The sequence below is a fragment of the Aquarana catesbeiana genome, linkage group LG07 (assembly GCF_042186555.1).
Source record: "Aquarana catesbeiana isolate 2022-GZ linkage group LG07, ASM4218655v1, whole genome shotgun sequence".
Lineage (NCBI taxonomy): Eukaryota > Metazoa > Chordata > Amphibia > Anura > Ranidae > Aquarana > Aquarana catesbeiana.
The window spans coordinates 72994335-73021927 of record NC_133330.1 but is presented as its reverse complement, the minus strand read 5'-3'; the positions used below and the strand labels follow the sequence as shown (position 1 = coordinate 73021927).

The 27593-nt window shown below is 42.9% G+C and overlaps 1 protein-coding gene across 3 annotated transcripts in view; it reads right to left on the bottom strand.

Annotated features, from left to right (window-relative positions):
• PHF2 (PHD finger protein 2) overlaps positions 1 to 27593 on the bottom strand; it is a 441387-nt gene that overhangs the window by 126359 nt on the left and 287435 nt on the right. For all 3 annotated transcript variants that reach the window (XM_073592328.1, XM_073592327.1, XM_073592329.1), the window contains exons 4-5: positions 7624 to 7784; positions 150 to 291 (exon numbers count right to left, since the gene is read on the bottom strand). In XM_073592328.1, the coding sequence (XP_073448429.1) occupies positions 150 to 291; positions 7624 to 7784 (303 nt within the window). The remainder of the gene's footprint in view (positions 1 to 149; positions 292 to 7623; positions 7785 to 27593) is intronic.

Sequence of the window (27593 nt, the reverse complement as noted above, 5' to 3'; positions counted from 1 at the left end):
CACACAGGACATGGTTGAGCTAAGGTTAACGAGTCTGGGACTGGTGAAGTAAAACTGATTTTCGCAGGTCTACAAGCAAATTATCGGCAAATTCACCCCTCAGTGCTGTATCCTGTAATTAGTAATAGAAAAATCATTTCAAAACTCACCTTGTGTCTGAGAATTCTAGGTTGATGACATCGAGTACTCTTTTTCTGTTAGTACTATAATAATAGTCAACAAACTCCTTCAGCTTCATCTTGCAGTCTTTCTGCTTTGTGACATCGGTGACATCAACCACTCTCTCAGGACCTGGAAAGCAGAATAAAGAAATTGTTAAGGATATTATGTTGCTTTTTCTGCAAATTATCTCTTATGGGGCGTACACACGGTCGGACTTTTCACATGCAAAAGTCCGACGGACGCCGCCGGACCAAATCCGGCGGACAATCCGACCGTGTGTGGTCTCCATCGGACTTCCGACGGACCGTTTCGGCCGGAAATCCGACGTACTTTAGATTTGAAACTTGCTTCAAATCTTACGTCGTAACTCCGCCGGACTCAGTTCCTGACGGAAAGCCCGTTCGTCTGTATGCTGGTCCGACGGACCAGATACGACGGAGGAGCAGGGTACTGCATCTCGCGCTCGCTGCAATAGGAAAAACAAATTTTTCCATTGCGGCAAACGCGGGGGGCATCCCAGGCCCTTAGGTCTGGTATGGAACTTTAAGGGGAACCCCCTAGCCGAAAAACCGGCATGGGGGTCCCCCCAAAATCCATACCAGACCCCGATCCGAGCACGCAGCCCGGCCGGTCAGGAAAGGGGGTGGGGACGATCGAGCGCCCCCCCCTCCTGAACCGTACCAGGCCGCATGGCCTCAACATGGGGGGTGCTTTGGGGGAGGGGGCGCCTTGCGGTGCCCCCCCACCACAAAGCACCTTGTCCCCATGTTGATGAGGACAAGGGCCTCTTCCCGACAACCCTGGCCGTTGGTTGTCGGGGTCTGCGGGCGGAGGGCTTATCGGAATCCGGAAGCCCCCTATAATACGAGGGCCCCCAGATCCCGGCCCCCCCACCCTATGTGAATGAGTATGGGGTACATGGTACCCCTACCCATTCACCTAGGGAAAAAGTGTAAATAATAAAACACAACACAGGTTTTTAAAATATTTTATTAAACAGCTCTGGGGGGGGGGATCTTGCTCCGGCTTCGGGGGTCCCTCTTCTCCCGGCGTCCGGTTGGTTCTTCGGCCGGCCCCTCCGCTGTCTTCAGGTAGCTCTATTGCCAGCGGAGGTCCGGGCTTCTGGGCTTCTGGGCTTCTCTTCTCTTCCCCAGATGTTGACACGACGCTCTCTCCGGCTGGACTGGTCTCTGAGGGCTCCGTTGTGACTTATATAGGCGGAGACCCCGCCCCCATATGATGTCACAGTCCCTGGGCATGCTGGGACTGTGACGTTTTAGGGGGCGTGGTCGACCACGCCCCTTAAAACGTCACAGTCCCAGCATGCCCAGGGACTGTGACATCATATGGGGGCGGGGTCTCCGCCTATATAAGTCACAACGGAGCCCTCAGAGACCAGTCCAGCCGGAGAGAGCGTCGTGTCAACATCTGGGGAAGAGAAGAGAAGCCCAGAAGCCCAGAAGCCCGGACCTCCGCTGGCAATAGAACTACCTGAAGACAGCGGAGGGGCCGGCCGAAGAACCAACCGGACGCCGGGAAAAGAGGGACCCCCGAAGCCGGAGCAAGATCCCCCCCCAGAGCTGTTTAATAAAATATTTTAAAAATTTGTGTTGTGTTTTATTATTTACACTTTTTCCCTAGGTGAATGGGTAGGGGTACCATGTACCCCATACTCATTCACATAGGGTGGGGGGGGGCCGGGATCTGGGGGCCCTCGTATTATAGGGGGCTTCCGGATTCCAATAAGCCCCCCGCCCGCAGACCCCGACAACCAACGGCCAGGGTTGTCGGGAAGAGGCCCTTGTCCTCATCAACATGGGGACAAGGTGCTTTGTGGTGGGGGGGCACCGCAAGGCGCCCCCTCCCCCAAAGCACCCCCCATGTTGAGGGCATGCGGCCTGGTACGGTTCAGGAGGGGGGGGCGCTCGCTCGTCCCCACCCCCTTTCCTGACCGGCCGGGCTGCGTGCTCGGATCGGGGTCTGGTATGGATTTTGGGGGGACCCCACGCCGGTTTTTCGGAGTAGGGGGTTCCCCTTAAAGTTCAATACCAGACCTAAGGGCCTGGGATGCCTGCGACGGGGCTCGCAAGGTTTCAATCTCGCCAAAAAAAGCGGCGAGATTGAATTCCTTTTCTAGTCCCGTCGTACCCGAGTCACGTTCAAAATGAACGGACTTGTCCGTGTGTGGGAAAGTCCGTTCATTCTGAAAGTCCGGCGGAAGTCCGTCGGGAAGACCAGATTCCGGAAAGTCCGGCCGTGTGTAGGCAAGTCTGGCCGTTCAGAAAGTCCGGCGGTAGTCCGCCGGAAGTCTGGCGGCAAGTACGTCGGACCTAGCTTTCCAGAAAGTCCAACCGTGTGTACGCCCCATTACTGGTGGAAGTTCATGTGAAGAGCTGAGTGCCTCGAATGCATTTGCCAGTGGCTTTAGGTTCTGTGGACAAGTCAGCATTAAAGTGTGACGCTAACCAAAATGTTTCTGAAGTTTATTTGAACATGCAATGCAAAGTAGGGTATATTGTATAGAATACAATGACACTGGTTAGGCAACCCTGGAGGTGCCTCGAGCAGAACCCAAGGACTTTTAGAAGAGAGAGAATTAAGAGTTCAAATGATAAAATATCAACCAACACTTTTTGGGGCAGAATCTAAGTTTCCTACTTCATTAGGATTCAATGAATCGATCAATATACTAAAGTGCTGGACTCAGAAGGAGTAATATGATTCTGGGCCAGTAACTGTATATATTGTAAAGCCTTCATATGTGCTATAAACCAATAGTTCTGAAAGTGTATGTAAACCCTAACAACTTCTCTTATTTGCCCCCTTTTGGTTTGCTAAATATACTGTTAAAAGTGTTTTGTGATATTGGGCTCAATTCATGAAGCGGTATTAACAGCTTTAAGAAATGCAGTAAAATATGGCTTAGCATTTTCCCATTTTTTTTTTTTTTTTTTTACAATTCAATACGCTGCTAAAATACCGCATGCGCTATTTTATAAAGCAATGCGGTATTTTAGTAGTGAAAGCTTGCAGTATTTAACGCTGGCGGTAACTGGCATCTTTAGCAAACAAGTAACTGTTATGGTTGTTAAGGAGCGGACGGCCGCCGTGTCCTTAAAAACAATGACTCATCTGCTTTCAGCAGGGCACCCCGCTGACAGCAGAAAGTAAACGTAAGAATTGCCGGCATTTAAAAGTTTAGAAAAAAATGGTGTGGCCCCCCCCCCCCAAAAAATACATACCAGATGCTTATCCGAGCATGCAGCCCTGCAGGCCAGAAAAAGGGGGGAGGGGGTTGGGTAGCATTTTTTTACATATTGTTCCCCGGTGTAGATCCATTGCCAATCAAGATGAAATCATGCCCAATCGATATCTTAAGGAGGGCAGGGGTCACCTGATGATGTCATCAGGTTGCCCGCCCCTTAGTTTATTTAGCAGTGGAGCTCTTTTTTTTCTTTAATGCATGTCGGAGTGATTGATGATGGATCTACACTGGGGACATTGTTTTTCAATTTTTTTTTTTAACCACTGCTCATCCCAGCCACTGTAATATGACGCCCACAGAGTGGCTCTCCCATCCTGGGCCGGTGTCATATGACGTCCTTAGCTTCCCGGCGTCATAGGGGGCGCGCGCCCGCCACGTCATTTGTAAGCCGATGCGCGTGTCCTCAATAACATGAGATAATGTGCTTTGGGGGAAAAGGAAGCCACCTCACCCCTGAGCATCCCCCCAGAGTTGAGGGCATGTGGCCTGGTATGGTTCAGCAGGGGGGCACTCACTCTTCTCCCCCCCTCCTGGCCTGCCAAGCTGCATGCTCGGATAGCAGATGAAGCAGATGAGCTATGGTTGTTAAGGACGCAGCAGCCACCTGCTTAACTGCGATGACAGTTACTGGTTGTGAAGGACGCTAGTGGCTGCCCACTCCTTAACAACCAGTTAAAATCAAACACATTCCTTAAATATTGCATGCCTGGACAACTACTTAATTACCACATTTATTTATTTATTTTTGTGAATTGACTTTAACGCTGTTTTATGCAGTATTTACAGTGAATACCGCATAAAGCAATAGTGAATTGACATTTTCAGGATCGCATGCGGTATTTGGGAAAACATCTAAATACCGTAAGCAATCTGCTTTTGTGAATGGAGCCCATTGTTTTATAAGTGCAAAAAAAATACCTGTTGATGCCATGAGACATTGTGCTCAAAGAAGGGTTATGGAGATGAGGAAATGTATGTGTTCTTTGTAATCCAACAGAAAAGAAGTAGGCAGGGCTGACACCACATGCTTAAAGTGCTTGCAAACTTCACACATTCAATTTGAACAAAGCACATCCCTCTATAGTGTGTAATTGACTCAATTAAAGTCTGCTGCTTTGTTCCTCAGATATCAGCATGAATCACTTCTGACTGGTCCTCTTGACACAAAGAGAAAAAAAGGTGACAGGGGTAAGACCTCCAGCATTGTGATTGACAGCCTCAGCTCTGTTCCTGTGTGCTGCATTCCTTCCCTCCAGTCAGCAACCAGAGCTCTCCTCACTGAGCTCTGCAGAGGGTAACTTCACCTCTCCATCCCTGTTTTCCTGACAGCTCAGGCAAGATTGATATATTCTGGACTTTGAATGAATGTAGAGAAGCGAAAACTGCAGATAGGCAGGTACAACTTATGTAGGAGGATTTGTTTCATCTCTGTATCACCAGAGGCCAGTCACTTCACTGGGTATATGTAAAGGTTTACAATTAATTTAAGAATTCAGAGCTGGAAATACACTGGGGTTGATTTACTAAAACTGGGGAGTGCAAAATCTGGTGCAGCTCCACATAGAATCAATCAGCTTCCAGGTGTTTTTGTCAAAGCTTAAGGCCCCTTTCACACTGGGGCGGTGCGGGCGCTGGCGGTAAAGCACCGCTTTACCGTCATTTTAGAGGCGCTATTCGCCCGCTAGCGGGGCAGTTTTAACCCCCGCTAGCAGCCGAAAAAGGGTTAAAACTGACCGCAAATCGCTGCTGCGGCGGCGCTTTGCCGGCGGTATAGCCGCGCTGCCCCATTTATTTTAATGGGCAGGAGCGGTGTATACACTGCTCCTTCACCGCTCCAAAGATGCTGCTTGCAGGAGTTTTTTTAACCTCCTGCAAGCACACCGCTCCAGTGTGAAAGCCCTCGGGCTTTCACACTGGAGACACAGCAGCGGCTGTTTCAGGGCGCTTTGCAGGCGATATTTTTAGCGCTGTAGTGCCTGCAAAGCACCCCAGTGTGAAAGGGGTCTAATTGAACAAGCTGAAGTTAGAAGCTGATTGGCTACCATGCACAGCTGCATCAGATTTTGCATTCTCCAGTTTTAGTAAATCAATCCTTGTGATGCCATGTTAAAGAGAATAGTAGGAGCACACTATATGTATGGCACATCAACAGTTATTTTTCGTAACTGCAACAAGTTTAAATTTCACCTGAAATCACACGATTTCAAAGCCGCATCTCGGTGCCACTTTCAAGACATCTGTGCAGCTTCATGCACAGATGTCTATTGAAGTCACGCCCGAAATCGGCAAAAGTAGTGTATGTACAACTTTTTCAAATCAATGCGACGCCACAAAGTCGGCGTCGCATCAATTTGAACACTGCCATTGCTGTCAATAGATACGGTTTGACCTGTCAAATCGCATGACAAATCTCTCCCATGTGAACAGGGGTTAAAAGGGACAAAACATGGGGAAATTAGATTGTACAGTTGGGAAAATAATTATTTGATCCCCTGCAGATATTGTAAGTTTGCCCTTACAAAGAAATGAAGGGTCTATAATTGTTATCACAGGTGTATTTTAAATGATAGAGACTGAATACCAACCAAAAATTCAGAAAAAAACACGATACAAATGTTATAGATTGAGTTGCATTTTAGTGAGTAAAATAAGTATTTGATCCCCAAGCAAAACATGACTCAGTAATTGGTGGAGAAACCCTTGACAAGCACAGAAGCAAGAAGTTTCTAGTAGTTGATTACCAGGTTTGCACACATTTCAGGAGGGATTTTGGTAAACTCTTCTTTACAGATATTCTCTAAATCCTTAAGGTTTCCTGGCTGTCGCATGACAACTCCAATTTTCAGCTACCTCTATAAATTTTCTATAGGATTAAAGTCTGGAGACTGGCTAGGCCACTCCATGACCTTAATGTGCTTCTTCTTGAGCCACTCCTTTGTTGCTCTGGTGGTATGTTTTGGGTCATCAAGATTTTACAATACATGTCCCGTCCGTTGGCCCCTCAACGCAGCAAAGCCGGCCTGTACCTTTAGCAGAGAAACAGCTCCAAAGCATAATGTTTCCACCTCTGTGCTTGACTGTAGGGATGGTGTTCTTAGGGTCATAGTCAGCATTTTTCTTCCTTCAAACACGGCGAGTCGAGTTAATGCCAAAGAGCTAAATTTTGGTCTCATCTGATCACAGCACTTTCTCCCAATCCTTCTCTGAATCATTTAGATGTTCATTGGCAAACTTCAGATGGGCCTGTACATGTGCCTTCTTGAGGAGGGGGACTTTGCGGGCGCTGCAGGATTTCAATCCATGGCAGCGTAATGTGTTACCAATGGTTTGTTTGGTGACTGTGGTCCCAACTGCCTTAAGATCACTCACAAGCTCCTCCCGTGTAGTTCTGGGACGATCCCTCACTTTTCTCATGATCATCCTTACCCCATGAGCCAAAATCTTGCATGGAGCTCCAGAACAAAGGCAATTGATGGTTATTTTGTATTTCTTCCATTCGTAAATAATTGCTCCAACAGTTGTCTCCTTCACACCAAGCTCCTTGATGATGGTCTTGTAGCCCATTCCAGCCTTGTGCAGGTCTACAATCTTGTCCCTGATGTCCTTTGATAGCTCTCTGGTCTTGCCCATGATGTAGGGTTTGAATGGAAGAAAGAGATTCATTAGACAGGTGGTATACACATAACGAGTTGTCGTTAGGAGCACCTTCTTAAATTCACAGGACTAATCTGTGTACCATATGAGCACACACTGTAGCCAGTCTGTGGGAGCCAGAATTATTGTTGGTTGGTAGGGGATCAAATACTTATTTCACTCAGTGAACTGGAACTCAATTTATAACATTTGTATCATGTGTTTTTTCTGGATTTTTGGTTGATATTCTGTCTCTATCATTTAAAATACACCTATGATAAAAATTATAGACCCTTCATTTCTTTGTAAGTGGGCAAACTTAAAAAAATCTGCAGGGGATCAAATAATTATTTTCCCCACTGTATCGCATAGATGTACTAAATATGTTTCTTTTTATTTTGTGACATACACCTCAATGCACAACAGCATAAAGAAATGATAAGTTAACTACTATCATTTGTGATAGAATGACGGTATATCATGCCCTCAACTGTATGAAGCTAATGGGGTATTTCACATTATCAAAAATAAGGTAGACATGATGACAGAGAATAGGAACTTACCAACATAATTCTCCACGTCACTGACATAGAAGGTTGGAGCGGGTACAGAAAGGCCAAGACCATCTTTCTTTGGCACCAGAATTGGTTCTGTAAAACCAGTTTCTTCAAAATACTCCACTGTCAGCTGATTGCCATTCAGTTTAGTCACCACATCCTCAGCACTGTAAAAAAAAATACCAACACTTATTATTATTCATGTCAATATCAAAAGAAGTGGTAAAGCTCAGCTGTTATTTTTTTTTTTTTAACAGGTGTTTAAACCATAAAGCAGAGCAATGCCTTCCTGGCAAACGAAAGGTAAACATGTGACCTGATCTACTGCAGATAACTAAAGAACATTTACTAAACCAAAACTGATGTACTGTTAACATGGAGAGATCCATGAAGCATACAAGTTCATTCCTAATTCTTCACACATTTTCTAGAACAGTGGTCTTCAAACTTTGGCCTTTGGGCCGAATGTGGACCTTTGCTTGCTTTTACCCGGCCCTTGGAGCACCGTTTCTCCCACTGATACAAGGCACTATTCCTCCCACTAACACCAATGATGAGGCACCATTCCTCCCACTGACACCAATGATGAGGCACCATTCCTCCCACTGACACCAATGATGAGGCACCATTCCTCCCACTGACACCAATGATGAGGCACCATTCCTCCCACTGACACCAATGATGAGGCACCATTCCTTCCACTGACACCAATGATGAGGCACCATTCCTTCCACTGGTACATACAACTGCCCACTGTCCCACCCATAACTGGCCTTTGCAGCAAAGAGCACATGGAAGGGCGACGTATGTCAAACAAAACCAAAGAAAATTCCCAGCTCAAATTACCGACCACTTACACCGCCCTACTGATACCATTCACTGGCCCCCAAAAAATGTAATTGTAAAAAAAATAAAATAAAAACTAAACTAAAGAACTAATTACACCACCCTGCACATACTACCCACATCCATACACGATGCACTCCTCTCCTGCACATACTACCCACTTCCATACACTCCATTCTCCTCTCCTGCACATACTACCCACCTGCACATACTACCCACTGCCATACGTTCCATACTCCTCTCCTGCACATACTACCCACTTCCATACGTTCCATACTCCTCTCCTGCACATACTACCCACTTCCATACGTTCCATACTCCTCTCCTGCACATACTACCCACTTCCATACACGATGCACTCCTCTCCTGCACATACTACCCACCTGCACATACTACCCACTTCCATACACTCCATTCTCCTCTCCTGCACATACTACCCACTTCCATACACGATGCACTCCTCTCCTGCACATACTACCCACCTGCACATACTACCCACTTCCATACACTCCATTCTCCTCTCCTGCACATACTACCCACTTCCATACACTCCATTCTCCTCTCCTGCACATACTACCCACCTGCACATACTACTCACTTCCATACGTTCCATACTCCTCTCCTGCACATACTAAATACTTCCATACAATCCATACTCCTCTCCTGCACATACTACCCACTTCCATACACTTCATACTCCTCTCCTGCACATACTACCCACCGTCGTACACTCCACACGGTACATTCAGTATTTAACATTACCGCATTCTGCACTATGTAAGGCATCTCAGACTCAATTAAACCACACCCCATTGGAGCCACATCCAATATTTAGGACAATTTAATTCACGCCCACATTTTGCTGCGGAACGCTTGGCCGCATTTTTTTTTTTACTAGGGCACACTTTTTATCTTGCACACGGGTCCACTGATTTTATGATACGCCCCTGTAACGAATAGACACGTGGGAAAGCTATTCCCTAGCAACTAAACTGTAATATTGGAAATGGCTAGATTGGGTTCTGAGTACAAAGAAGCAGTGTTATGTTGCAAGAAGTTTTCATATATAGACAAGAACAAAAGAGGGGTTTTTGGACTTTAGATGAGACACATGTAGCCATGCATCTCCATCCCTATATCTGGTACATAGAGAGGGGTTTTGGGACTTTGAACGAGGTGTGTATGATGGGACTCATCAAGTGATATGGATGTGTTTATTGTCTACAACACACAGCAATAGCATGCACCATTGGATACATGGAGTATAGTAACCACATGAACAGAATATTGCAAACCATAAACATATAAATGTCAACTTGTACATATCATTGTTAAAAAAGGTATTCCTCCATGAAACGAATCCTAAAACACAAGATATAGTCCTATGAGTAAACATGATGCATCAATGTAAGCCGGCGCGTTTCATGGCAATAATTCCACTCTTCGGGGGGGATGTGTGGTAAATTTAGATCTGCAAGGAGACATAAGCATATCACATAAAAATTCGAATTGTGCAACCCAACTAAGGGAAGCAATGAAGTTGAGTAGAGAAGATAAAAATATATATCTCCTGGACTACTTACATGTTATCAGCATTTGAAGATATGTACACTGGAGCATGTGGGCTAGCACAATTGTCTAATATTTTTACCTTCTCTCCTCAACGTCATTGCTTCCCTTAGTATGCATCATGTTTACTCATTGGACCATACCTTGTGTTTTAGGATTCGTTTCATGGAGGAATATTTTTTTAACAATGACATGTACAAGTTGACATTTATATGTTTACGGTTTGCAATATGCTGTTCATGTGGTTACTATACTCCATGTATCCAATGGTGCATGCTATTGCTGTATGTTGTAGACAATAAACACGTCCATATTACTTTATTCCACTTGCTGAGTCCCATGATACACATCTCATTCAAAGTCCCAAAACCCCTCTCTATGTACCAGATATAGATAAGTGGCTTTTAATTATGGGGATCAACTACTTGCGTGTCTTGTCTGCAGTAACATTAAAAAGAACTCCACCTTACATGAAACAATGTACTGATACCTCTCATACGGAGAGATTACACATTTTCTGAGAACTAGTTCTCTTCTAATTCTTAAGCCTTCATTGTTAGCTCTGTAGAAGACCTGTGCAAGCACCCGAGAACCACTCCCAAACCTGACAACCTTTATAATTTGTTTTAAAGCCCCTCCTTAAGCCTTCTCTATGGGGAGTTGATTATAACATACAAAGCAACAAGTTTATCTGCTTTGCAGAGCAAAGTAACAGATTCATTTACAGTAGAACTATAGGCGAAAAAATGTTTCCCCATTTTTGATAGACCAAGGGAGGGTTATAACCCTTGTCAGATCTCTTTTTGTCATCTGTGTCCCATTGGGGTGATTTACCTTCACTTCCTGTCCCATAGCCAAACAGGAAGTGAGAGAAAATCCCTGCAAATTAAGGGAACTCCTTGGGGACTCCCAGGTCTCCACAGCCAGTGACTTGATTGGAAGATTTGCCCTCAATTACTTTTCTGAGGACAACCTAACATTTTCTTTTACTTTTCTACTTTAATTCTTCTGAGCTTACTGTGTGACTTTTCACAGAGGTTTGCAGATTTTCTGAAATTCATGTGGGCACGACTCTTCTTTAATTATACAAGTAATTTAAACTGCAGTCTTTTCATATTAAAAATCACTTTGTTTCATGAAGAACTCATGTATTTCTACATATGAATCTTAAAAGAAAATGTACAAACTACAAAAGAGTGTTTATGACAGGCTCTAGGGAATTCTGTTACACTTGTAATGAATTATTGATTTCATTTATGGATTATATACATAAAAAAATAGACATGCCTATTAAGCATTTATTGATTCATTTGAAAACATTTATTTAAACAAATTGCTTACATGACATAAGAAATGAGACATGACAGGAGATGGATGGTAAGGCCAACTTGCAAAGAATTATTAATACAGCGCACGGCGGTTTATTAACAATTCAAGTCATTTTCAAATGGGAAAAGCAGCAACAGAGAATAAAGCAGAATCTGTTGTTAATAAACAACTATGCATCATTGTCTTAATAAGGTCTTTAGAGTGTTCATGCGAAAGTCTAGAGATTTTTCCACAAGAGGGCGCTACAAATATTAAAGCCTATTCGTTAGTTCAGATCCATACAATTGCACATTGTAAGTTCAGGTGATCCCCACCATCTGGATTTTGCAAAAGCATTTGATACAGTCCCCCACAAACGCTTAATTTCCAAACTGAGGTCTGTAGGCATACACCATAGGATATGTAGATGGATAGAAAGTTGGGTACAGGAACGCATCCAAAGGGTGGTAATAAAAGGCGTATATTCAGAATGGTCTCAAGTAGTATGTGGAGTCCCCCAAGGATCTGTCCTGGAACAAATTCGAATTCATTTATTATAAATGATATCAAGGATGGGATAAATAGCTCAATCTCAGTGTTTGCTGACGGTACAAAGCTAAGTAGGGCAAAAACTTTACAGCAGGATATAGGAACCCTACAAGAATACATCAATAAAATAATGGCTTGGGCAACTACATGGCAAATGCGGTATAAAAAAAGGTTGAAAAATGCAAAGGAATGCACTTGGGGGCTAAGGAAGGATGTGCTGGAACTGGAGAGAGTCCAGAGAAGGGCGACCGAGCTAATAAGGGGACTGGAGAACTTCAGTTTTGAGGAAAGACTAAAGACTACACACGTCCTTGGAGAAGAGACGCTCGAGAGGAGATATGATAGCGATATACAAATATCTCAATGGTAAGCCCAGCATAGGGAGGAAACTATTCAGTTTCAGGGAGTATAAAAAGACACAGGCCACTCAATGAGATTGGAGGAGAAGCGGATTAACCTCAAACCGCATAGGGGGTTTTTCACTGTCAACACAGTAAGGACGTGGAACTCACTTCCACATTCGGTGGTGTCAGCAGGAAGTATCGATAGCTTCAAAAAACTCTTGGATGGACACCTTAGCGAGCACAGTATACAGGGATATGGGATATGATATTTTGACATGAGCACACACAACCACACAGATTGAACTAGATGGACTGGTGTCTTTATTCAACCTTGCCAACTATGTAACTATGAGAAACAACATACCTTGGCCCTAGGCAGTTTCACCTACTTCTTATGCCCCGTACACACGGTCGGACATTGATCGGACATTCCGACAACAAAATCCATGGATTTTTTCCGACGGATGTTGTCTCAAACTTGTTTTGCATACACACGGTCGCACAAAGTTGTTGGAAAAACGCGGTGACGTAAAACACGTACGTCAGGACTATAAACAGGGCAGTAGCCAATAGGTTCATCTCTTAATTTATTCTGAGCATGCGTGGCACTTTGTGCGTCGGAATTGTCCACACACGGTCGGAATTTACGCAAACGGATTTTGCTGAAATTTTATATCCTGCTCTCAAACTTTGTGTGTCGGAAAATCCGATGGAAAAAGTCCGATGGAGCCCACACACGGTCGGAATTTCCGACAACAAGCTCCGATCGCACATATTCCGTCGGAACGTCCGACCGTGTGTACAGGGCAATAGAATTTAAGATGGCAATCCAGTCTTTGAAAGTCTATCCTTTAACTTTATTGCAGAACTTGTAGAACAGAAGGATGCAGATGGGAAACCCAATGTTGCCTCATTTCTATAAAGTGGCCAGTCCTTTGAATGGATGCTCAGACTTCCCAAAAAAGAGGTTCCCACAAAGCAGAGGTTTAGCTCCAGGTATGTGACTGCGGCAAAAGACCAGGTTCTAATGTGTCTCCCTTGTCCTTTGGTTCTTTATTCCAAGGCCTTCAACTTTAGCAATATCATAGAACTTAGTACAGTTCTGGACCCAAGAGAGGATCCAAACTTTCACACATAAAACCTGAACTCCCCAGACCCTCTCATATGGTTGCTCTAGATATTTAACTAATATTAAATCTATATAGTGCAGTGCTTACTCTTTAAAAGGGGATGGACAATTGATTTTCCCAAGGGGCCACATGAGAAACTGGGACTGTTGTGAAGGGCTGTACTTAATTCTGCTCAATATTAATTTTGGACCTGGGAAGGTCTAAGTACGTTAACATACAGAAAACAAACACTGACCACCAATGCAGGGGAGCACCACACTGACAACCAATGCAAGGAAGCACCACAGCGACCATCAATGTAAGGGAGAACTACACTGACTACCAATGTAAGGGAGCACCACACAGACCACCCGTATAAAGGAGGACCACATTGACCACCAGTATAAAGAAGCACCACACCGACCACCAATGCAGGGGAGCACCACACTGACCACCAAAATAGGGGAGCACCACACTGACCACCCGTATAAAGGAGGACCACATTGACCACCAGTATAAAGAAGCACCACACTGACCACCAATGCAGGGGAGCACCACACTGACCACCAAAATAGGGGAGCACCACACTGAGGGAGGATCACACTGACCACCAGTGTAAGGGAGGACCACACGGACCATTAATGTAAGGGATTACTGCAGTGACCACCAATGTAAAGGAGCACCACACTGACCACTAACATAGGGGAGCACCACACTGACAACCAATGTAATGGAGAACTACACTGACTACCAATGTAAAGGATCACCATGCTAACAGCCAATGTAACAAAGCACCACACTGACCACCAATGTAAGGGAACACCACATTGACCATCCAGATAAAGGGGACCAGAGTTTTTAACTGTGTTTCTTTTCTAGCTATTGCAATTCATTTAACTTAATGATTATTACTGAAAGTCTAAAGTCAAATAGAGATGGAGTGTGTTAAAAAATGATCTACTCTGAGAGTCAAAATCGGTACGTACACTACATTTGTACTTTTATTTATGATTATATCTGAAACTCACACTACTGTACCATGAGATGTCAATGTAATCATTGACAATTATTTTAATGGTTCCTTCAGGGGAAAAATGTTGAGAAAGAGTACATTACAGTATACCTACCACAAAGTGATCAGGTCACTACAGTACTTGGGGAGACAACCTGCAATGGCACAGCATGCCCCTGTGGAACTATGTCAAGCCATTTTTTTTCTGGTTTTTAAGGTGAAAAGGGGATGAAACCCCTGTTTGGTTTTTACTACTATCCAGAACTGCAGAAACAGATTTTCGCTTACTTTTTTTTCCCCAGTGGCAACAGTATCACCAGACAAGAAATGAGGGAAAATCAGCAACAGGGACATATACAAAAAAAAATATCTAACAGGGGGTCGGGCTTCCTCTGCTCTACTAAATACAAAAGTATTTTTACTTCTGTCTGTATTGCACCTGCGTTGCAGAGCACTCCAACACATGCCAACACAGTATTGTGTGCTATGCTAACAAAATTTGCTTTAAAAAACTTTCTGAAACATTGCGGTGCGTTAATTATTTTGAATGAGCTGCCTTTTTACACCTTTGTTAAACACAACACAATGGACCGCCCTGGTGTGAACGGGCCCTCAAACCATTTGCAGACCACCCTATAGCAGATATACTGCCATGCGTAGGATCACGTATATATATATATATATATATATATATATATATATATATATATATACACATATACATATACATATATACACACACATACACACGGTCCTGCACTTCCTAGTAGCTGGCTTGAATACCCACCACTGGCGGCTCGCTCGCTCCTGCTGTGATTATACACAGCAGGAGCGGATCAGTGGGTACCGCAGACTCGATGTCTACCGGCTTTCGCCGATTATTTGGTACAGAGGCCGAATGGCAGTCTGTCTATGTAAACAGAGCAGACCGCCATTCTGTCAGTAGGGAAGGCATGGATATTGTGTTCCTGCACTGATCACTGTACTAGTGTCACTGGTTCCCAAAAAAGTGTCAAAAGTGTCCAATTTGTCCGCTGCAATATCGCAATCCTGCTATAAGTCACTGATTGCCACCATTAATAGTAAACAAAAAAAAATCCATAAATATATCCCATAGTTTGTAGACACTATAACTTTTACGCAAACCAATCAATATACCCTTATTGGGATTTTTTTTTTTTTACCAAAAATAAGTAGCAGAATACATATTGGCCTAAACTGATGAAGAAATTTGATTTTGTACATTTTTTTATTGGATATGTTTTATAGTAGAAAGTAAAAAATGTTTTATTTAGTTTTTTCCCAAAATTGTCGGACATTTTTTGTTTATAGTGCAAAAAATAAAAACCACAGAGGTGATCAAATACCACCAAAAAATAATTGTGGGAAAAAAGGAAATTTTTTTTAGGGTAAAGCGTCGCACGACTGCACAATTGTCAGTTAAAGTAACGCAGTGCCGTATCGCAAAAAATGGCCTGGTCATGAAGGGGGGGTAAATCTTCCAGAGCCAAAGTGCTTAAATGATAAATATTTGACAATTTTTTCTAATATCAGCCTATCTATGCCAAACCTAACTCACCCTGGCAACGATAGCAAAGCAATTACCTGAGAAAATCACATTCAGAAAACGTATGTAAACCCTAACAATCAAAATCTCCTATTTGTTGCCTTTGGGTCTGTTATATTTTGAAAGTTTTTTTAGGTTATATCTGTTCAATAGTTAAAAAAAAAATCCTGTTGCTTGTTGCAGAAGTCTTGTGAGATGATAACTTCCTGTTCTCTCTGTCTGTGTTGTACTCTTATCAGTAAGCATTGTTCCGTTATCTCCGTGGACTTTGAAACATTGTTTGTAGACCCAACACACTTCTTGTCCTCGGGTGACAACTCCACTCCTCCACAGATACAGTACATTACATGATCCTTGTCACTCTAGTGCAGGCAATGTGTCTTGGGTTTAGATATTATGATTATTTTACAAGATTTATATAGTGCCAACAGTGTGTGCAGCACTTTACAACATGAGAGCAGACAGTACAGTTACAATTCAATACAGCAGGTATAAAAAATGCTCTGCATCTGTCCCCCGCTGGCTCTGCAGAACTGAGCGATCAAACACAGCTGATCGCTCAGTTCTCCCCCTCCGCTCAGTCACCAGCTCTCTGCTGTCCCCTCCTGTGCTCACTGGTGAGCTGGGCTGTGCAGGGGTTGGGAGGGGCTGGCTCAGGCTCTTAGCAAATCACTGAGAGTCAGGAGTTGGTTTCAGGCATCTGGGTGGATCCCAACCATGTAGACCGCTGTCGGCTGAAAACGGGTAAAGAACAGCCCAAAAAAGCTTTGACTATACGTCTCCTTTAACCACTTCCCATCCCGCGTATAGTAATATGACGGCCACAAAGTGGCCGTCATATGACGTCTCAGCTTCCTGGCCGTCTAGGGGGCACGCGCGCATCACCGCGTCATTCAGCACCCGATGCACGTGCCCGGCAGCCGCAATGTCTGCCGGCAACCCGCGATTGCTTGTCACAGAGCAGGGACGTGGATCTGTGTGTGTAAACACACAGATCCACGTCCTGTCAGGGGAGAGGAGACAGATCATGTGTTCCTTGTATTTAGGTCACCTCCTCCAGTCAGTTCCCTCCCCCCAAAGTTAGAATCACTCCCTAAGTAACATATTTAACCCCCTAGTGTTAACCCCTTCCCTGCCAGTGACATTAATACAGTAATCAGTGCATATTTATAGCACTGATCGCTGTATAATTGTCAGTGGTCCCAAAATAGTGTCAAAAGTGTCCGATCTGTCTGCCGCAATATCACAGTCCTGACAAAAATCGCAGATCGCCGCCATTACTATTAAAAAAAAAAAATAATAATAAAAACGCCATAAATCTATCCCCTATTTTGTAGGTGCTAAAACTTTTGCACAAACCAATCAATATACGCTTATTGCGATTTTTTTACCAAAAATATGTCGAAGAATACATATTGGCCTAAACTGAGGACGAAATCTGTTTTTTTTTTTTAAATTGAGGTATTTATTATAGCAAAAAGTACAAAATATTGTGTGTTTTTTTTTTTTTAAATTGTCGTTTTTTTTTAGTTTATAGCACAAAAAATAAAAACTGCAGAGGTGATCAAATACCACCAAAAGAAAACTCTATTTGTGGGGAAAAAAATGATCAAAATGTCATATGGGTACAGTATTGTATGACCGCACAATTGTCATTCAAAATGTTACAACACTGAAAGATGAAAATTGGCCTGGGCAGGAAGGGGGTGAAAATGCCCCGTATTGAAGTAGTTAAAGTTTAGGTTAGTTTTAACTTAGCGTTAAATTTGAGAAACCCCCTCTATGTGTTCACACAACATACCCAAAAATATATATATATTTTAATATTTTCTTTACACTTCTAGTTGCCTCTATGGAGAAGGTTGATACATAGGACTGCAAGCTATTCTGTACGAACAGACGGGATTAAAAAAACATTACCCTATAATTCCCCACCTAAGCTTTGAGCTCTTTATCCCTATGTTAGGACAGACAGTATGCAAATATGATTTACAACTGATAACGAGATCTGTCAGCACAATGCAGGCAGGGTTAATTATGATAAGTATATTTTCACAGCCCCTTTATTAACTCTGCACAGGAGAGGAACGCTAATGCCCCGTACACACGCTCGGACATTGATCGGACATTCCGACAACAAAATCCTAGGATTTTTTCCGACAGATGTTGGCTCAAACTTGTTTTGCATACACACGGTCACACAAAGTTGTCGGAAAATCCGATCATACTGAACGCGGTGACGTAAAACACGTACGTCGGGACTATAAACGGGGCAGTAGCCAATAGCTTTCGTCTCTTAATTTATTCTGAGCTTGCGTGGCACTTTGTGCGTCGGATTTGTGTACACACGATCGGAATTTAAACGATCGGATTTTATTGTCGGAAAATTTTATAGCCTGCTTTCAAACTTTGTGTGTCGGAAATTCCGACGGAAAAAGTCTGATGGAGCCCACACACGATCGGAATTTCTGACTTTTTCTGTCGGAAAATCCGACCGTGTGTACAGGGCATTAGTAGGATTTTTAACCACAAAGGTAATTAGCAATTAAAAAAAATATCATTTTAAAAATGTAATTATTAAAAAATGAAACCCCAAACCAACAATGTATAAGATGTGGTGACTGCATTGCATTTGTTTTCTTTTTTAGCCTTTTTCCCCCTCTGTTTTCCCCTGGTGGTCTGGCCGGTAACACACCTCCCGTATTAGAGTGCCCCCACTCTGGATGAAGGAGCACAGGGGTCAACTTTGGACAGTAGCATAGTTAGTCTTGGTGTAGGAGTGTTAGATGTAGTAGCAGATTTAAATACACTAACTGACTGAAGCCAAACTCCAGCTCACACTTTATAATCAGTTACAGCAAACAGTTTTTAAGTTATGCTATTTAAAACGAAAGCAAGTGACAAATATAATGTACTGAAAGTGTTATGACAAATTGCCTGAAAATGTGGAAATACATTTCAAAGTGGTATTAAAGTCATTTTTTTCCTAAATCAGAAAAAAATAATTCACATGCATTTGAAGTTTTTAAAAACGTCTGGCACAGAGAGAAGGAGAATACAGCGCTGGAATTATTGAAAAGGGAAGTTCCGAGGAGGAAATATAGAACAAAAAAATTAAGTGTTTTTTTGATTTTGGAAACACTATTTGACTTTATTATTACTTTAAAGTGTATTTCCACTTTTGCATCCAAACTGGTATAACACCTACTTTATATTTCACATAGCATAACAAAAAAATCTTAAAAACGGCAGCTTGCCTTTTTTTAGATTCTCTATTATGGATCCTACAGCCATGAAAAGTCCTACTTGTTCTCTTAGCTTATGAGGGGGCTGGGCAGTTTGCCATAATTATCCCGCCTGTACTTTGCATGCAAATCTTCATTGTCAATTGTAACTAGATCTGAACACTGTCTGTCCTAACAAAGGGTTAAAGGTGTAAAGGCTGGGCTTCTTGCATTGTAAGTTAAAGCGGAGCGCCGCCGAAAATTTTTTTCTTAAAAGTCAGCAGCTACAAATACAGCAGCTGCTGACTTTTAAAACATGGACACTTACCTGTCCAGGGCGCCCGCGATGTCGGCACCCGAGGCCAAACCGTCTCTCCGTCCTCGGGTGCTGCCGCCTCCATCTTCGGTAAGGGAATCAGGAAGTGAAGCCCTGCGGCTTCACTTCCCGGTTCCCTACTGCGCATGCGCAAGTCGCGCAGCGCAATACGGATGGTCCCTGCTGCCTCTGGGACCCGTGTGTTTCCCAGCAGGCAGCGGGGAGGGAGCAGGAAGTGGCGTAAATAACCGCAGATTCTGCGGCTATCTATGCCGGAAGTGGGTACAGATACCTGTAATATACAGGTATCTGTACCCCCCTCCCCCCTGAAAGGTGCCAACTGTGTCACCGGAGGGGGGGGAGGAATCTGAAAAGTGGAAGTTCCACTTTTGGGTGGAACTCCACTTTAATGAGGACAGACTTGGGACAGGCTCACTCTGATATTGACACCTCCCACTAAGAAACATATAAAAGGTGAGAAATATTTGAAAAACAGTTTTTTAGGTATGATATGTGAATAAGAACAAATATACACTGGGGTTTTCTCAAATTTAACTTCAAAAGTGGAAAAGCACTATAACCACTTGCGGACCGCCCGCCCACAATGTACCGCAGACGGGAAATCGGCGTGGTGGTGGCGTTGACAATAAACACAGGGATCTGTACAGAGGGAACATAGCAGAGGTAAGAAACATAACGATCTTTAGCAAAAATCAGCACACATTACATATGGTTAGGCACACATTTAACCCCTTGATTACCCGAGATGTTAACCCTTTCCCAGTCAGTGTCATTAGTACATTGACAGTGCATATTAATACCACTGATCACTGTATTAGTGTCACTGGTGATGTCAGTGGCAGTTAGTCAGCTCCCATCCAGTGTCAGTTAGTGTCAGATTGCACACAGCACTATCGCAGTCCCATTATAAGTCACTGATTGCTGCCATTAGTATTAAAAAAAAAAATTATAAAAAAAAATTCCAGTATATATCTCATAGTTTGTAAATGCTTTACCTTTCACATAAAACAATCGATATACACGTATTAGGATTTTTTTTTTTTACTAAAGGCATGTAGCAGAATACATTTTGGCCAAAATTTATTAAGAAATTTGATTTTCTTTTTTTAACCACTTACGGACCGCCGCGCGCTGATATTTGTCCTAACTTTGAAGAGGAATATCGTTGTTATGGAAGCAGCTAGCTGCCATAAACCCGGTATCCTCTTCTTCGGTCGGCGGTCTGCATTGAGATAAAAGTGGTCTCTGCGGCAGATTCGCCACAAGATCACTGGAGAGGGCCCCCCCCCCTCGCTCCGGTAACCTCCGCCACTTACCGGAGCCGTCGAAGGCAGCGGAGGCAATCGGATGTTGCTCCCACCCATCTCCATACCATTGCTGGGCTGAAGCGACGTCAAAACATCACTTCTGCCCATAGCTCTTAAAGGGCCTTTTTTTTTTTTTTTTTTTTTTTTTTTTTTTTATTTTTAAATTACAATATTTTTTTTTGCATGTTAGTGTAAATATGGGATCTGAGGTCTTTTTGACCCCAGATCTCATAATTAAGAGGTCCTGTCATGCTTTTTTTCTATTACAAGAGATGTTTACATTCCTTGTAGTAGGAATAAAAGTGACATAATTTTTTTTTTTAAGGAACAGTGTAAAAATAAAAAATTCAAGGAAAAATAAATAAGAAAAAAAAAATTATTTTTAAACGCACCCCGTCCCGCCGAGCTCACGTGCAGAAGCAAACGCATACGTGAGTAGCGCCTGCATATGAACGGTGTTCAAACCACACATGTGAGGTATCGCCGCGATCGATAGAGCAAGAGCAATAATTCTAGCCCTAGACCTCCTCTGTAACTCATAATATACAACCTGCAGAATTTTTTAAACATCACCTATGGAGATTTTTAAGGGTAAAAGTTTGTCGTCATTCCACCAACGGGCACAATTTTGAAGCATGACATGTTGGGTATCAATTTACTCGGCGTAACATTATCTTTCACAATATGAAAAAAAATTGGGATAACTTTACTGTTGTCTTATTTTTTTATTCAAAAAGTGCGCAAAAAAAATGCGCTTTTAAGACCAGATGTGTATATATAATTATTCCCGCGCTATCATGTGTGTAAAGAACAGAGCTGATGGGAAAAGCTGCCTGCACCGAATAGGGTACAACCAGAACCTGAGGGTGAATGAGTAGTTTAAATAAGTGGTGCTGTGCTAATCCTTAGCAAAAGTGAAAATAAAAATATATTCTATTAAATAGAGTACACTGAAGTGTAACAGAGAATCTCTAAAATACAATGAGCTTCCTAACATGCATCAGTTGCAGTGCAGTGCTCAGATGAAAAAGGCGCACCATGTTTTCATCTGAACACTGCACTGCAACTGATGCATGTTAGGAAGCTGGTGTCACTTTATGAAGGAAGATTTTATATGCTGAAGCACTTTGATTGATTGGACATTTTTTTTGCTGCATTATTATGTTTATTCACTGTTGCACATAGTCCCTTGTATGTTGCATGTATGCCACACGTTGAAACCCACCCATATATTGTATTTTTTGCACCTTATTAGGAGTTGGCACTCCCACATTTGCTGCTATCATTTTATAGTGATTTGTTGATATGTAGAGTCACTGATATTCATTTATTATTTCACAATTTATGAGTGCACTTGTAATACGTTCTTTCCGTTGTTTGAGTGATTCGTTTTTCACGGTTTAGTGAGCAATCATTCTATTTTAGAGATTCTCTGTTACACTTCAGTGTACTCTATTTAATAGAATATATTTTTATTTTTATTTTCACTTTTGCTAAGGATTAGCACAGCACCACTTATTTAAACTGCGCTTTTAAGACCGCTGTGCAAATATGGTGTGACAGAAAGTATTGTAATGACCGCCATTTTATTCTCTAGGGTGTTAGAAAAAAAAAATGTATAATGTTTGCGGGTTCCAAGTAATTTTCTAGCAAAAAAATCAGTTTTTAACTTGTAAAAACAAATCTCAAAAAGAGGCTTGGTCCTTAAGTGGTTAATTAACTGTATTAGATATGTTTTGAAGCAGAAAGTAAAAAATATTGGGATTTGTTATTCAAATCTTTTGGTCTTTTTCGTTTATATAATAAAAATAAACAGTGGTGATCAAATACCACTTGCAAGCTCTATTTGTGTGAAAAAAAAAATGATATAAATTTCGTTTGGGTACAGTGTTGCATGAACGCACAATTACCAGTCAAAATAATGCAGTATTAACCACTTCCAGCCCACGGACGTCATATGACGTCCTTGGCTTTGGGCGGGTATATCTGAATGATGCCTGTAGTTACAGACATCATTCAGATATTGCCGGTTTCAGCCGGCGAATCCCTACACCATAGTAATGATCATAGCGGCCGTTCCGCCGCTTGATCGTTCCTATGGGAGGCGAGAGGGGACGTCCCCCCCCCTCCCACCGCCCTCCGGTGCTTGCTCCGACTCAGCGTTACGATCGGTGAGGCGGAGAGCGGATCCGCCTGGCGCCGGATGTAGATCATAGAGATTTCCAGCGGACCAGATGGTCCCCGGATTCTCTATGATCGTCGGAGGCCGGGCGCGATGTTATGACGTCACGCCCGGCCTCTCCATTCAAAAAAACGGCGCCGCTTTGGCTGGGAAGCGGCGATCGTTTTATTTTTATTTTTTAATTTCAGGCTTCCCAGCCTAGTGGTCAGATATGGGGTCTTATTGACCCCATATCTCACTATTAAGAGCACCTGACATGTCATATTGCTATTACAAGGGATGTTTACATCCCTTGTAATAGGAATAAAAGTAATCAATTTTTTTTTTTTTTCAAAAAAGTGTCAAGATAAAAAAAATAAAATATAATTAACAATAAAAAAAAAAATTTTTTTTAAAGCGCCGCTGTCCCTGTGTGCTCGCACGCAGAAGCGAACGCATACGTACGTCCCGCCCACATATGAAAACGGTGTTCAAACCATACATGTGAGGTATCGCCGCGAACGTTGGAGCGAGAGCAATAATTTTGGCCCTAGACCTCCTCCGTAACTCAAAACATGTAACCAGTAAAAAAAATTTCAAGCGTCGCCTATGGGGATTTTTAAGTACCGAACATTGGCGCCATTCCACGAGCGTGTGCAATTTTGAAGCGTGACATGTAGGTATCTATTTACTCGGCGTAACTTCATCTTTCACAAAATGCAAAAACATTGGGCTAACTTTACTGTTTTGTTTTTTTTTTTTTTTTAAACACAAAACAGTTTTTTTCCCCCCAAAAAACGCGTTCGAAAAATTCCTGCACAAATACTGTGTGAGATAAAAAGTTTCAACAACCGCCATTGTATTCTCTAGGGTCTTTGCTAAAAAAAATATATAATGTTTGGGGGTTCTATGTAATTTTCTAGCAAAAAAATGATGATTTTTACATGTAGGAGAGAAATGTCAGAATTGGCCCGGTATTGAAGTGGTTAAATGGCAAAAAATGGCCTGGTCATGAAAGGGGTAAAACCGTCCGGAGCTGATGTGGTTAAGCTCAGGATCTTCACTTTCTTGCATAAGATATACAATTTATTCTAAATCGGATGTTCTACAATCTACTGCAGGTCCTCCTTTCAGAAATTTTCTTTCAGGCATACAATATGTGTATTTTTAAATGCTACAGTCAAGCATTTGTTTATCTTCTCATTCTTCAAAGTCCATTAACTTCTCATAAATCTACGGAAATGAGCGCCTCTCGCCAGCAGATGGGGCTGAAGAGTCCCCGGCGGTGTGTTTGTTTACATTTCCTACGTATGCTCTGCAATTCGATGAGGAGGAGGTTGTGCTTCCTGTGAAAATCCGGTGATGATATTGTGGAAACCATTGTGAAGAAGACCGATCAGCCAAGAACAAGAATTATCATTAAAGAAAGACAAGAGAGTGCTTTGCACTTCACAATACACACACTGTGCTTCTTATCAATATGAAAACCTATTGTATAATAACTGCACACATTATATGTCTGCATTGTTTGGTGGGTTCTTTTTGTGATTAAAACACTGGCTCACCATACATGTTACAATCTCTGTATAATCAACTTTAGATCTACCAAAACTACATTATTTTATCAAAAGTATTGGGACGCCTGCCTTTACACGCACGCAAATTTTTATGGCATCCCAGTCTTAGTCCGTAGGGTTCAATATTGAGTTGGCCCACCCTTTGCAGCTATAACAGCTTCAACTCTTCTGGGAAGGCCGTCCACAAGGTTTAGGAGTGTCTATGGGAATGTTTGACCATTCTTTCAAGCGCATTTGTGAGGTCAGGCACTGATGTTGGATGAGAAGGCCTGGCTCACAGTCTCCGGTCTAATTCATGCCAAAGGTGTTCTAACGGATTGAGGTCAGGACTCTGTGCAGGCCAGTCAAGTTCCTCCTCCCCAGACATGCTCATCCATGTCTTTATCCACTTCCTGCCCGGCCTATAACAGAATGACGGCCAGGAAATGGTTCAGTTATGCTGACTGGGCGTCGTATGATGTCCAGCAAGATAATCTGTGATTGCACACCCGCGGGGGCGCACAGCGCAGCGATCGGTGGTATGGTGTATCAGTCTGACAATCCGCATCTCCGATCTAAGTAAAGAGCCTCTGATGGAGGTTCTTTACCACGTGATCAGCTGTGTCCAATCACAGCTGATCACGGTGTAAACAGGAAAAGCAGTGTACCGGCTTTTCCTCCACTCAGGTTGACAGATGCGAGTAGAGGAGAGCCGATTGGCTGCTCTCCTGACGGGGGGGTCTGTGCTGATTGATTATTAGTGCAGCCCCCCCCCCCCCTCCTGGGGGTTGCCCACTAGAGACCACCAGGGATGGCAATCATTGCCCATCAGTGAGGCCTGCCAGCGCTTCTGATCAGTGCTGCCTTTCAGGGCCATCTATTATACTGCCCATCAGCGCCACCTATACGTGCCCTCAATTGCCATCTTTGAAAGCCCATCAGTGCTGCCTATGAGTGCCCATCAGTGCCACCTATCAGTGCCCATCAGTGCTGTATATCAGTGCCACCTCATTAGTGCCAATCAGTACTGCCTCATCAGTACCCGTCAGTGCAGCCTCATCAGTGTCCATCAGTGAAGGAGAAAACGTACTTATTTACAATGTTTTGTAACAGAAACGAAGAAAAACATTTTTGTCTTTCAAAATGTTTGTGTTTTTTTTTACTGGTAGCGCAAAAAATAAAAACCTCAGAGGTGATCAAATACCACCAAAAGAAAGCTCTATTTGTGGGGAAAATGATATAAATTTTGTTGGGGTGCAGCATCGCATAACCGCGTAATTGTCATTCAAAATGTGAGAGCGTGAAAGCTGAAAATTGGTCGGGGCAGGAAGGTGTATAAGTGCACAGAGTCCTGACCTCAACCTGATAGAACACTTTTGGGATGAATTAGACCGGAGACTGCGAGCCAGGCCTTCTCGTCCATCATCAGTGCCTGACCTCACAAATGCACTTCTGGAAGAATAGTCAAACATTCCCATAGACACACTCCTAAACCTTGTGGACAGCCTTCCCAGAAGAGTTGAAGCTGTTATAGCTGTAAAGGGTGGGAAACTTAATATTGAACCCAACAGACTAAGACTGGGATGCCATTAAAGTTCATGTGCGAGTAAAGGCAGGCGTCCCAATACTTTTGGTAGCAAAGTGTATGTAATATGAGGATTTACCTAATCTATCCAATCAGGCAGGCACTTGCACTACAGTACATACTTGTTGGAAGATCTAAAGGAGATTGTACACTCAGATTGTAATGTATGTGGTGAGCTTAAATGGTAACTCCACTTTCATGAAAAACAAATATAGAGAATAAAAAAAAAATTAATATACGCTCACTGGCCACTTTATTAGGTACACCTGTTCCATTGATTGGTAACACAAATTGCTAATCAGCCAATCACATGGCAGCAACTCAATGCATTTAGGCATCTAGACGTGGTGAAGACGACTTGCTGAAGAGCAAACCCAGCATCAGAATGGGGAAGAAAGGGGATTTAAGTGACTTTGAAGGTGCATGGTTGTTGGTGCCAGACTGGCTGGTCTGAGTATTTCTGGGGTTTTCACACACAACCATCTCTTGGGTTTACAGTGAATGGCCTGAAAAAAGAAAATATCCAGTGAGCGGCAGTTATGTGGAGGAAAATGCCTTGTTGCTGTCAGAGGTCAGAGGAAAATGGGCAGACTGGTTTGAGATGATAGAAGGGCAACAATAACTCAAATAACCACCTATTACAACCAAGGTATACAGAATACCATCTCTGAATGCACAACACATTGAACCAGATGGGCAACAGCAGCAGAAGACCACACCGGGTGCCACTCCTGTCAGCTAAGAACAGGAAACTGAGGTTACAATTTGCACAGGCTCACCAAAATTGAACAATAGAATATTGGAAAAACATTGTCTGGTTTGATGAGTCTTGATTTCATTTGCGACATTCAGATGGTGGGCTCAGAATTTGGTGTAAACAACATGAACGTATGGATCCATCCTGTCTTGTATCAATGGTTCAGGCTGGTGGTGTAATGGTGTGGGGGATATTTTCTTGACACACTTTGGGCCCCTTAGTACCAATTAAGCATCATTTAAACAAAACGGCCTACCTGAGTATTGTTACTGACCATGTCCATCCTTTTATATCTGCAGTGTACTGATCTTCTGATGGCTCCTTCCAGGAGGATAATGTCATGATTCTCATCATGGATGTGCAGCCAACAAATCTGCAGCAAGTGTGTGATGCTATCATGTCACTATGGACCAAGGTATAATTGAGCCATGTTGTAATTGAATGTTATTAAAACATTTGCTTTGTAATCTGTAATGCTGTAATTTATGTCAAATTCAATGCAATATGGCAACTTTGAGATCTTCTCTACACTGTTGGTGTACAGAACGCCCCCCCTCCCCCCCCCCGGAAATGGCATTGCCCTACTTGTGTGATTGGCTCACCGATTTTCCCAGAAGTCTGCACTAAGCTACAAGTCCGATTTTAGGCACCACCCACAAGAAAATTTCATTTTTAGATGCGCAAAGGTTAACCACTGCAACTTTTCTCATTAGAACACTGCAAGTGCCTTAGCTGATTAATAATC